The sequence below is a fragment of the Ctenocephalides felis genome, unplaced genomic scaffold (genome assembly GCF_003426905.1).
Source record: "Ctenocephalides felis isolate EL2017-DRISC unplaced genomic scaffold, ASM342690v1 CF-g0.4_SCAFFOLD_00845, whole genome shotgun sequence".
NCBI classification, from domain to species: domain Eukaryota; kingdom Metazoa; phylum Arthropoda; class Insecta; order Siphonaptera; family Pulicidae; genus Ctenocephalides; species Ctenocephalides felis.
The window spans coordinates 41,909,057-41,923,239 of NW_020536999.1; the positions used below are offsets into that span (position 1 = coordinate 41,909,057).

The 14,183-nt window shown below is 27.9% G+C and overlaps 1 protein-coding gene across 1 annotated transcript; it reads left to right on the forward strand.

The window, feature by feature from the left end:
- Positions 1-1,438: 1,438 nt before the first annotated feature.
- On the forward strand, positions 1,439-14,174 carry LOC113363457 (b(0,+)-type amino acid transporter 1-like; the record flags this gene model as incomplete). Its single annotated transcript, XM_026605958.1, is given in 6 exon segments — positions 1,439-1,658; positions 9,718-9,772; positions 10,135-10,323; positions 11,392-11,549; positions 13,091-13,298; positions 13,365-14,174. Coding segments are annotated over 5 exon segments (1,378 nt in total), but the record flags the coding sequence as incomplete, so codon positions are not given.
- Positions 14,175-14,183: the final 9 nt, after the last annotated feature.

Below are 14,183 nucleotides of genomic sequence, written 5' to 3' on the forward strand. Positions count from 1 at the left end.
TTAAATCTTTTTATGGTGTGTCTTGAAAACAAAAAATTCCCGTACAATAATAAAAAACTAACTGAACATCCCACCATTTAGAGAGATCTGGGGTATAAATAATTATAATACAATTATACACAAGCATTTCTATCATATTTTGAAATTTTATTATGAACGAATTCTATCTGCTTATTTAATATACAAGCTGATATATATTTCAGTAATACATATACAAATATATATAGGTTTAAAAAAATCTAAAGGAAGTTTTTTCTCGAAGCAAATATTCAATACTGTCAAAAACATGAAAAAATATTATTTAATAAAATAAAATATTTTAAATTTCTTAAAAGTATTTAATAACGCGGTGATAATAATATAATATATACTGTAGATATATTTTTTAAATATAATATTTGTATATATAAATAGGTGCTAGTAGCATCCAATTAGATTCCAAGTTGGAAATTAGATCTTATGGGAGCAGATTAGTATGTAGGATTCCAATCAGATTCAATATTAAAAATAAAGTTTATAAATTAATGATTTTATTACCAAAACCTTAAGATCAAAGTATTAGTTCCCACATTATATAATGTTTCTATATGTATTTTCTACAAATCATTTATTAATTTGATGTTGATTGATAAAAATAAATAAATTAAAGCTCTTATTGAACGGTTAACTAATTAAGCCTTATTTTACATACTCCCTTTTTTGAGTTCAACTAGATACTGATAGATTATAAACTATTTTATATTTTGAGTATAGCAATCGGATTAATTAAAATGAAATTAAGCAGTTAGAAAATATTAATAACTTCCCGTAGGGTAATTCATAGTAATCGCAAAAAATCGAAAATGTAAATTTTTATATATATTTACGTTTCAGAGGTTTCTGAACATTTTGGCATACCTTAGAAAAAATGGATGTATTACACAGTGTGTGTGTGTGAGGATACAAATTTTCGTTGACAATTTCGGGAACACGGTTCAACCGATTTCAGTTATTCAAAAAACATTCGATTGCTGTTGATAAGGATACGTGCTGATTAGTTTTTGGCATAAGCCGTTTCGAAGATACGGGGCAAAAAGTACCAAAAACGGTAACTCAGTGTTTAAAAGAACGGAGAATTTTAAAACAAATTTAATCTTTTTTAAAAAATTTAATTTTTGGTACGAGAAGTTCAAGCAATTTGCCTTAAGGCACGATGCCATACTCTACTAGTTTCATTCAGTAATCCCATATTCTCAAAGTAACATGACGAAAACGAAGTTATAGTGTCATCATTGATTACTCACAAATCGTTGGCTACTATTCTGGTTCACGTGCGAGTCCAGCGTGTTCCACTGTGCGATATTATATTTTCACATCAGTAATATAAAGATCGTTGTGTTGGCAAGTCATTTCCTCGTTTCATAAAATCCATTCATCCATAATAAATTTATTAAAATATTATCTTCAACTTTATGACAACTTTAACATTAATTAAATTTAATATCAATTTAGTTTTTGTTAGAATGAAAATTCCTAATTGGTGTTTTCCATTAACTTATTACCGATAAGACTAGTGCACGTGTGAATCGTAGTAAGTCGTAATATTTGTGCTTGTTTTTGTGAAGGTGTTTTCAGTTTAGAACAAATATTGTCGTCTGAAATCAAGGAGATAATTAAAAGTAAGTATGTATAGAAAAATATAAAAATAAATAACAAAAAAATGCGCAAAATATTTACATTCATTATGGAGTTTGAATTTTGTGATCTACAGTATATAGTCTTTTTCAAAAAAATATTTATTTTCATTTTTTTCATAAATATATTCATGGATTTTACTACATTTAGGGGATGTGATTTTCTAGGAACCTTTAAAAACAAACTTTTTTTATTCTTTTACACAATTTAAAATCAATTGTAAATTTAAAGAATTCACTCTTTACCTTTAAATTGTTTGAACTAGTTTTTTTTTAGTAAACACTGAAAATTAAATTTCTATTTCTGACTTTCTTTGCTTTTGCAAAAAGGTTTAAAATTCGAAATTTTCCTAACAGATTTTTTGTTTTTTCCTTAAGTTTGTCAACTGTAATATTTTGTTCAAGAAGAAAAGGTCTTTAGTTAAGAAAAATATGTCAACGGTGATGAAAATGTATATTTAATAATTAAAATGACCTTAAATATTCACATATAATTCATTCTCACTTCAGCAAGTTAAATATTTTATTAATATTCTTTATTTTTATGTGTTCAATGCCATAATTAGAATATTATAATATACAATTAATTTTTATTTATTTTATTCTTATTGATTTATTTTTATTTGTTAATTTTATTGTTTATAATTTGTAATTTTGCATAAATAATCACAGTATATTTCATTAAAAGAAACTAATAGTCATATAATTTTTAATATACTTATATTTTTCAATTTAGGTAGAAATTTCTCTTGCTTAAGCAATTAAAATTTTGATAATTTTAATTAATAAATTTTGATTTAGTTAACTGAATATATAATATTTCTACAACCTTTTCTCTGCTATAAGAATAATTATGTATAAAAATAAGAATATATGAAAAATTACATACATATAATAATAATAGTATATATATATAATATATATATATATATTACATCTATTATTATTTTAATATGCATGACTGAAAAATATGCACATGAATTAAATATCTATTCTAATGGTTCATTATTACTTATTTATTAAAGCATCATCTGAAATTTTTCTAATTTTCTAAATTGTCACGTTTTCCATTGAATAAAAAAATAAATTTTTAAACAAATAATGTTTCGTAACAGTTTGGATTATTGATAATCGCGTTTACCCATTATACAAATACATCATATCGTCACGGATTATTTACAATTGATTCGTGCCATCAGAGATGAATAACATTTAATTATTATAATTTATAATAATACAGATAATAAAACAAATCTATTATTATTAGAAATACTACTTGTGTATATCGTGTTTAATTTACTCAGAAACTTTTATGACACATTGCATTTCTATTGCAAATCATAAATAAATTATCAGCATTCGTAGTTGGTGAACAACTGCAATGTTTTAGTCATGGCTTACGTATTAAAATTTTAATTTTTTATAAATAAAATATTTGCATTTTAATAGATTTAGATTCATATATGTTTCGTAAATTCAACATAAACATTGGCAAGCTCTGTCTTTTGTAGATAAACCTTGAACTTAGAACGATTGCACATTTGTATATGATGTCCAGCTGCAATTCAGCAAATTGCCTTCGATAATTTATAATAATCGTTTCTCTTTGGATTAACATTATATTTAGTATTTATTAACATAATTTTCAATTTGTGACAAATATATGTTTTGTTCGTACATCTAAATAAAATCGACTGAACATATGATAAAATCCAAAATGCTTGAAGAAACCTGAATTTTTAATAGATCGTTTCAAATATGTTTCACATACAATTATCTGCTATAATTATGCGAACTTTGTAGCATGACTAACTATATATCAGTCATCTTATTTATGTTAAATAATTTGTAATTAATCTGCAAATAAATCTTATCAAGTGGAAAGTTTTCATGGAAAGGGTTTCATTTGATAATTATCTTAAACAGGATAGTCGAACAATATCTGTCCTAATATTTATTTTGGCATTGATAATGACACTAATATCAAGTAAATGACTAAACAAATGATTAGTCACTATTGTAATCTGAATTTAACCAAATATTTCGTATATATTCTGAGAAAATTCTTTTTTGCTTGTAAACAAAATACGCATTTTGTATCAAAAGCCAGAATTGGAAAATTATAAAAATAACTAATTTGTAGGCGTTCACGACTCTTACTACACAGATGGGATAAATCTGATCTTGATTCAAAATCAAAAAGACAAATTTTATTTAAAGATACTAAATACTTACCTTTAAAATAACCATATTATTCTTCAAGATAATTAGATCTTTCATTATTGTTTTTACAATTAGAAAAAATTTTTATTGGTTGAGTTTTGTTATATTTTATATAGCTTATTTCAGTAAATAACTATTTGTTTTTTTAATTAAATTATAAGCTGTCTTAATAAAAAATAGTTATTTTGATGCTATATGTAAATTATCGAATTAAAGTTCTGCAAAATTAACCAGTAGCATTTCAATTTCGATAAATTAAATTAAATTGTGCAGTCATAATTAACACAAAGTATTTATTTCGGAATTAAGAATGAAAATATACATATGTTTTAAAAAATATAAAATATTTAATAAAATATTATTTTTATATCTACCATATCATATATCAAATTGAGTGTGTATTTGTAAGCAAATGGGATTAATAGCAGGGTTTTGGCCTTAAAATAAGTAATATTTATTCTTCAAATTAATTTTATTTGAACTAAATTTTTCTGATACTGATTTATAGATATAGCGTATTCTTAAAAAGTTTTATCGTAAATTAAGGTTTACGAGGTCTGTTTTATTTTAATGTCCCAAACTGTGAATAAACATGATTATTAATAGACGAACGAAGACAATTTTCTGAAAATGAAATTCGAATCTGTTGTTATTTTAATAAAATTGAAAAGATTTAGAAAAATTATTAGATACGTATATTTGACTCTATATACATCTTGAGAAATATTTTATTAAATTTACCATGAATGCACTTTAATTAAAATAACATAAACCACTCTAAATGTAATGTAGTACTTCAAGTATTTATTCTATTTCATGCTGTACAAATTCCTGTACATAATTCACATTATCGTTTATATTTAGTCTTATCGGATTCTGTTACAAATTATTTAAAGAAATTGAAACAAATTATCAATTTCGAGATATCAATTCATCATCGAGTGAATAGATAAATTTAAACTGGTATCGGTCGACAATGTATTTACCGATCGATAGCGTCTGTAATAGATAATAATTTCATTTGAAGAACTTTTCTGCAATAATAAACGAAATTTTCCATCAAATCAGACATTAAAGATTGACACAGACATTTTATATAAGTATCATCAGGAAGTGCTTATCAATTTATTAAATATATGCAGTCAGTATATCAGAACTTCGAATGATTCATAAGGATAGTAACTATTTTCCTTGTTTCTTAGAAAATTAATAACATGAACTATTATTATTGATAATACTGTTTATACTTATTATTGAGTAGTGTCACTAGTTGTAAGTGGCATTTTGCCTTAAGGCAAGTTGCTTACTAGTCACACTACTCATAAATTATGTATAAATCTATTATATCTGTAACAATTTATATTAGCAACTTTGAAGATAATTTCTAACTGTTTATTTTGAAAATAAAGATTTCACCTCTTATTACAAAATATTCAATGCGATTTCCAATTGATACACTTTATAAGTCGTAAGTGCTCATTGTTCGAAACGTAAAAATTTTGCACTTATTTTGCTTATGAAGAAACGGCTGTGCCGATTGTCACACAAAACTAATCAATGATTTTGAATTATAGAAATAGGTGTAGTTGTTTGTGAGAAAAAGTGGTCAAATTTTGGCTCACATGCATCCACACATTCATACAAACTTTTACCAATTTTGATAACAAACGATTGAGAATGACTTAGTCGGATTTTCTGCCAAAACTTATATTTGTCTGTTAAGCCTTTTTGAAAAATTAGCATGATCAATTACCACAATTCAATCTACCTGACGCGATATCTCCTTATTTACTTATAAAATCTTATCTTTTATTAAATTTCATCTTACACCGCTATGTTTTCGAATTATCGTAGAGATGACATATTTCTAATAATTTTTTTGCCATTGAAAAAATGATTTATATTCAAACAAGTACATCGTCTCAATCGATTCTCAAAGACGCAAACATTGTGACGGTATCAAATAAATTAACACTAATTTAAATAACTCCGGAGACTGATCTAAGCAAACTCCCAAAATGTATTGTTAGAGATGGGAATGGAACCGAGAACATTGTTAAATAGATCTAAATCAATTGGATTTGAATAATTCAATTCTACTTTTATAATACATGCGGATAGGACCAATTTTAGATTTATTAATTTATCTATGAAAATGGTTAAATAGGAAATACATATTCTTATATAAGTAAGAGTTCTTGGGATATGTCTTTATTACATTTTTAATGAATAAGATATGAAGAATTACTACAAATTAATATACATAATTTCATATTTTCATAAAATTTGATAACATTCTTTCAGAATATTAAATATAATAATTATAATGTAATTCTACTTATTTCTTCATTTCTTAATTGCTAATCGTTTATATATTGGATTTTGGATTATATGCTTGACATCTTTTCAAACTTTTGCTATTATTTGTTTTGCTATTTTTCATATTTCCAATATTTCAATACTTAGTTCTATATTTTATTTTAATTTTATATAATTCTATATTTCAAATATTTGAAATGCACCGATGATTCCTAGTAGAAGGATCGGTACATTATTTTTGAAAAATATGCGTTTGATTGAAAATCATTACTTTACCAATATTTTAATAACGTTTGAATATAATTTTATAAATAATTTGAAGAATTAAAAATGAATATAAGGTAAGAACTTAAAAATTGTATTTATTGTTTTTTTGTATCATGACTAACCTTATATATTGGTATATATGTAAAATATATTGGTATTGTCTGTAATATATATAAAAAAAGATATTTGTAAATTAATTTTTCGTTTGATGTTGAATTAGTTGATTAGTTTGACAATTGATTTTCATGTACACATATCCATGTGTCTATTTACTTGCTCATAATTGAAAAGTGTTGTTAACTATTGAGGGATTCCAAGTTTACTTATACTTTCCCGTATCCTTCCTTGTATATTTACAAAAATATATTACTTAAATCAATTTTTCAACATATTTGTCAAGTGATAATGAACCCTAATTTGACTCGTTTTAATTTAATAATAACTGTATACAAAATAACAGTGTAAATGAATTTTCATTCATGTTTATGGCGCCAGGCTTAATATTAACGCTTTCTTATACCAACTATAAGCCTAAGTAACGGTGCTATAAAAAATATTTAATGAATATTAAATATTATTTTATTTTTGTTGATTTCATTAATTCATATAATTACTTTTTTATTTTAGTATAAATAATTTTGAATATCGCCACGTATCACCAAGGGGGAGGAATTACAAAACTCCTTAAAACGCCCCTTAATATCTAGAATTGTGTAGATATAATTTAAATCTATATTATTATTATTAAATATTAATAATTATATGACTGATCTTAAATCATTCTGAATTACTATGGCTCTAAAATAAATCATGCGATCCGTGGTTTTACGTTTCGCGAAAATGACGCACTTCTTATTAGAATCTCGTAGTATAGAACTACTTATATATATTAACGCGTAAGTCACTATCACAACAATTTCATTGAATTGTATAAGCATTAAATTAGTTTTAAAATTTATATTGACTTTGTGTGACGTCGATTGCTTATGAACAATTATTATGCTCACATAGTAAATGATACATAAAATTTCTTAATGAAAAAACTAATAAATCTATCACTATATTTGAAATACAGAGAACCTATTATTTTGAACTATTATTTTGTTCTCTTGGATTAAGTACAATGGTGCAAAACTGTGATTGGAATTGTCATCCAAATTAATCAAATTTGTGAAAAATGGTTTAGATACAAGATTTGCACAATTCTTTTTTAGTACTTATTTATTTATTTTTCTATTATTACCCGATGCAAGTCATTCTTGCTGGCTTTGTTTAAAATTTTATTAGAGCGCAGTCAATAAACTGCAAGTGACACACAACGTATTTTCGAAACAGTCTCGAAATAGACTTCGAAATAGGTACAACGACCGCTATTACGAACATATAAGCAAAATTTGTTTTTTTTATCCAAGTTCAGATTATTTTTTAAAATCTACTTCAAATTGATTAATTAACTACTACAGGAAAACCGAGCTTTGGACCACTAAAATGTTTCCATCTTAAATTCACAATATTCTTACATGAGCACATGCTTTATTTTTTTTAATCACGTGCCAAGTTCTTCAATGTACGATCAGAAAATATAATTTACGACTTACTGTTTCATTATACCATATTTCATCAATGACTGATTAAAACTAATTAATTATTGTGCATCGGACTCAAAAAATTTTTTTTCATCTATTAGTTTTTAAATTTTTGGCGGAAATTATTTATTAATTTATTTATTTTACAAGCTGTCGGTATAATAATATTATAATAAGGCTCAAGTCAATATTTTACAGGTTTAATATAATTTAATTAACTATTAGCTGTTTTATTACTATTATAAAAAACCTGTAACTATTATTTCAAAAATTGTAATTTTTATGAGTCTATATTGCATTATCAAAATATTATAAAGGTAATACTCATTACTGAGTAAATAATTTTTAATATTTTCTCCACTGAATAATTTTTTTATAAAAACGTTACAACAAGAGATTTTGTCTATAGTAGTCTATAAATCATTAGGATCTTGAAGCAATAATACAACACTATGATTGTTTTTTTTTAAATTTTGAGCAGCAATCAGAACTTAAGAGTCGTATAAATTTGGGCTGATTTGACTTTACTAGACGGTTCTACATATGGTAACCCAATCAGTTTTCCATCTCTGTGTGATGAAGTATTATTACAATTTTGTAATATGGCGAATATTTATTGATGCATCAACGCTGGATAAGGGTTATTTTCACTTGCAAACATATTGATATTTATATTTCCAAGTGAAAACTGTTGTCACTATTGCTTGACAACAGCCTGCTCGAAGCAGGATCGAACCCGATATCTCTGGTTCACGTTCGGTCGTTCTAGCCACTTACATATGAACGAGCCCACTTTATGAAATATATACTATTTGTGACAAAATTCGCAAACATTCAAATTATGAAATGCAAATAACTGTTAATAAATGCCAAAAAAAAGATTAGAATCTATTTCGAGCACTATTTAATCATGTGTGATGGCTAGCATACGGAAATATTTACAAACCAACAATTAGCAAAAATTATCTTTTGTGAAATAGCATTTGTTACCTATTTGTCAACGTGAATTTGTCGTCAATAATAATTGCTCTTTGTTTCTAAAAATAAAATATTCGGTAAGCCAGAGTTAAATGAGATTAGTGGTCTGTTAAATTGCTTCATTATTGTAAATGATACTGATGCAAAAAATACTCGTTCACGCACGACTTAACGTTTCCTAACGTGCCTATGTATTCTGATTCAATCAATATAAATTGGATGTAGTTATTTTCAGGAATGACTGGATAACATAGTAGTTAGTAAGAGCTAAGTGATATATAAGTAATTTTTAATTTACTAATAGCATGTAATGTAATGGATTTTGTCGAACCCTTCAGGTATACGTTTGCTAGATTTGCCTTATCTTTCAACAAATATATTGAGATGATTGCACAGCCTTTCTAAAAGTTATATTACATTTAATTTTTTATTATTCATTATCATCGATAATTACGAATTACTAAAATGCTCGTATTACCAAAATTATTGAATGATTTAGCATTCTAGGTAAATCGAGATATTGAAACATGAAATAATGATCAAAGCCATCGTATAAAAATGCACATATTGTTTTTCAATAGCGTGTTTAGCCTAAATTAAAAAATACTCACGTAAGAGTATTATTATCGTCTTCTAAGTTGTGAAAATAATTTATTATATTTTAATTGCAGGTTGATGGGTAAACACCGAAGAAAAGAAAATTTATATCCAAGATGACGAGCCAAGGTATTTAGTAATACTTCGCTTATAATAAATTGCATGTAATAATAATGAAATCGAAAACAAGTCCACAAATCATCGATTTCTCTTCTTTCTTTATTATGCCCATTTTTAATCCATTACCATTATTCACGTTTCATACATTTCCATACATTTTTCATTCCAAACTTCTGCTTCCATGCTTCCCGGTCCTGTGCTGGGCTTTCAGTTCCCTGTATTTTTCTTCTCTTCTTTATCCATTTAATATTTGCCGTTCTTTTCTCACTTCATATAATGGGTTGATCTCATCTTCAGCTGCATCATTACTTTGAATATATATTAATAGTACCTTCTATATTGATTTTTTCACATTTGTTTATTTTTTGCAGTAATTACGGCCAGCAATGGCGACGTACGGTTACGTCGTGAGCTGGGCCTATTTTCTGCGATCAGTATGATTGTCGGGGTGATGATTGGATCAGGTGTTTTTGTTTCACCTTCATCAGCCTTGGCGCACTCAGGATCTGTGGGATTCTGCCTTTTGGTGTGGGCTATATGTGGTGTTATTTCATTATTAGGTAAGTTAAAAACGATATCGATGATAGATATGATGCGATGGATTAAAATATGTTAGCTTTTAATAACTCAATCAGTCAATCAATCTAGCAATCAATAGATTTCATGATCTTTTCAGTTTTGATCTTTAAAATAAAAAAGATCCATTTAAAGAAAATTGAGATTCTGAGATTTGAGTAATTAAGTAGTTATAGAAATAATTTCCTTTCGATCTGTTCACATTTGATTTTTTTTTGACAAATTAGTAGTGTTGCACTTGAGTATAAAAGTTGGCATGGTAGATAACCCTCCAATGAGGATTACTAGTCACTATACTGCAATATTTGAATTCATTTCTATAGCTCCATAGAGATTTTTGTATTAGATCTTATTAATGATGTGATATTTAAATTTTACTACCAAGTTTACATAAACGGCCCATGGTGACAAACTAGTCCCAGGTTCGCCGGTTCGATACCAACCAAGTCCAAGCCCTTAAGGTTAGGGATTTCACATATAATCTCAAGTGAAAATCGCCTCTTGAGGACATAGCTGCATATATAATGCTTCGAGTATAGCTAATTAGTCCCAACTGAATTTGACAACCACTGGAATGCACTTCATTCAACCATCCATTAAAAAAAAGGCATTCCATAATAACGATTTTTGAATTTTCATATTAATAAATCTTTCACGAGTAATGTTTTTAGATTGATTCATTTAAACTGATCGTTGTTTATTGCTCTTAGGTAGTTCACATTGAACCTTTCTTATTTTTATTATTTGTTATCTGAATACAGAAAATAATTACGCATTGAATATTCAGAAAAAAAATTGAAGTGGCGTGTATTAATTAAATTTGCTTAATTAAAATAGTTTAAAATAAATTATAATAAGCAATATTAAAAGGAATTTTAAAAAGAAGCTATAGTACATAATTTAGAAAATGAATATATATGGATTGTACTTGAAGGATTGGAAAGTTATTTTATAAAAAGTATAATTGTGACAACTTTGTTTATTCCATTACATTTATTCTAATAAGATAGATAATCATTAATATCATTATATTACTCTGTCTTTTACTATAGGTGCTCTGGCCTTTGCCGAGTTGGGTACCGTAGTCCCTCGTAGCGGAGCGGAGTACGCCTATTTCCTCGAGTCGTTCGGGGACAAAAACAAATTCTGGGGACCGCTGCCCGCCTTTGTCTGTTCGTGGGTGTATGTTGTAGTTCTTCGACCCGCTGAAGTAAGTGCGTCAATAATAGGGTGGTTTATAAGTGTTGTTTACATATCGATCGTGTTTTTTGTTACTCACATTGATGATTAATTACTTTAATGACAATTCGGTCATTAATCTTTAGACTGTAATAGCTATGACAGGTTGCATCGATCGATTTGAATAATTAAATATTAATAGAATCTTGCCTTCTATAGCGCCTGGGTTTTTATGTTTTTCATAGTGAAATATTTTTAGATATAATTTGCAGTAATGTGTTAAAGGGGTTGTTCTTTTTTTGTTACAAAAAATGCAAGGAATTTGTTTTTGTTTTTCTCGAAAAGTATTTATCATAGATACATGCGGTTTTTTTAAAACAAAAATTACAAAATCATAGAATATTAAGAAATATTTTATTGTTATTTTTTCGCCGTCATTTTTTAACCAGGGGGCGCTAAAGTGGGCATTTCAAAATCGATCTCTTTTGCGGTCCACAGATAAATCCGTTGCGCATCGCCTGAAACAAAAAAAAAAGAAACTATGTTGAAGAAGAAGTTTGAATTTAGTCTCCCTACCAAAATGAAAGAAAATAAGCAAGAAGGAAAAAATGGCAGCTATTTAAAAAAAAGTGTCAAAAAGGGCCTTTTTTGGGACGAAAAGCTTCGCAAATTTTTTTTGCGTAATGTTATGAAGTTGTTTGAGGTAGGGGGACTAGGTATTGCAGTGGTGAACAAATTAAAAAAAATGCAATTCGATCCGACTTGTAGTTTTTTTTTTTAATTTGTGGCACCGCATTGGAAAAAGTCAATTTGAGAAAAACGTATTTTTTTAATATAATGTACTAAATACACCATTTAATTTAATGTACTAAATACACCATGGTGTTCAAAGATGCTGTCACATTAAAAAGGCCATGTGCATGAGGTATTATAATGGAAAAGAGAGCAGCTGGCATACAATAGCTCGCGGAGCGATGAAAAAAACGGTTTCAGAGGATCATACATATATATATATATATATATATATATATATATATATATATAACTTCGTCAAAAAAATAGATATCGAGATGATTTTTTTTTAAATAATTCTAAGGCTTTTAGCTTTCATAATATCAAAAAATCTCAAAATCGAAAAAAAAACGAACAACCCCCTTAATGCACATTAATACCATTTAATATTAAAGCAATAAAATGGATATTATTGATATTGTTTCTATTTTTATTCTATTGACAGTAGCAATTTGTTTGACAACAATGCAAGAAGGTTTAATAAAATTCCCATCTTTTTCATAGGCTTAAGATAAACTTTATAATAGAATTATCATCTTCATATTTGTTACTAAGATGTCTGTAATGTGTTTCATTATTAATTATCAAAAAATACCATTAAGTCATCAATGATGTCTTATAGTATTAATATTGGTCTATTCCTTATATAAGGTTGTCAAATATCTCCCTTCCGCCTTTTTGTATTATAAACCAAGAGTAAAAAAGCGGAAGGGAGATATTTGACAACCTAATATAATTAGTGTTCAAAGATGTTATAAATGTATTTGTTTCCAATTTCAGGTGGCTGTGATAGTTTTAACATTTGCCGAATATGCAGTACAACCATTTGTCTCCTGTAATCAAGGAGATTTAATCAAGAAAATTGTAGCTTTACTTGCCATAGGTCTCATTACATTTATCAACATTACCAGTGTCAAATTATATGTGAAATTGCAGAATGTTTTCGCGACGTGCAAAGTTGTGGCGTGCTTGGTCGTAATCGCAGGAGGTTAGTAATTTAATATTTTTCTTCATTAAAAGTGCGTATTACAAAAATCTTCTGTTTTCTCAACAGGGCTTTTTGAGTTATGGCAAGGGCGCGTCGAACGTTTGTCCAGCGGTTTCGCCGGAACCACGACATCTCCAGGCAGTATAGCCTTGGCGTTCTACAGCGGTCTATGGGCTTACGATGGTTGGTCTTCCGTCACCACTGTCACTGAGGAAATCCAAAAACCTGAGGTCAACATTCCTAGGAGCATTGCCATTGCCGTTCCTCTGATAACGGCCTTATATGTGTCAATGAACGCTGCTTATCTGGCCGTTTTGGATATACCAGAAATGATAGCTTCGCCTGCAGTCGGCTTAGCGTTTGGTGAAAGGGCTTTAGGACCATTTGCTTGCGTTATACCATTAGGAGTCGCAATTTCTACATTTGGATGTGCCTTAAGCATACAATTTGGAGTGACCAGATTGTGTTATGTAGCTGCTCAAGAAGGCCACATGGCACAAGCTTTGTCGTACGTCCACATCACCAGAATGACCCCAGCGCCAGCAGTGGCTCTGCAAGGAATTATTTCTGCAGCTTTTATGCTTTCAGGAGATGTTATAGCATTGATAGATTTCGCTAGTTTCTTGATTTGGTTTTTCTATGGCTGTGCTATGGTTTCATTGCTTGTGCTGAGGAAGAGCAAAGCCAATGTTCATAGACCGTACAAAGTGCCTACAATCATTCCTATATTTATTTTGTTGGTAGCAGTATTTTTATCAGTGATGCCAATTGCAACGGATCCTTCGCCGAAGTTTCTGTTTGCAGTCGGTTTTATATTATCAGGCGTGGCTGTGTATATACCTCTTGTATATTACAAGAAAAAGCCTTCTTGGATGGGTATGTATT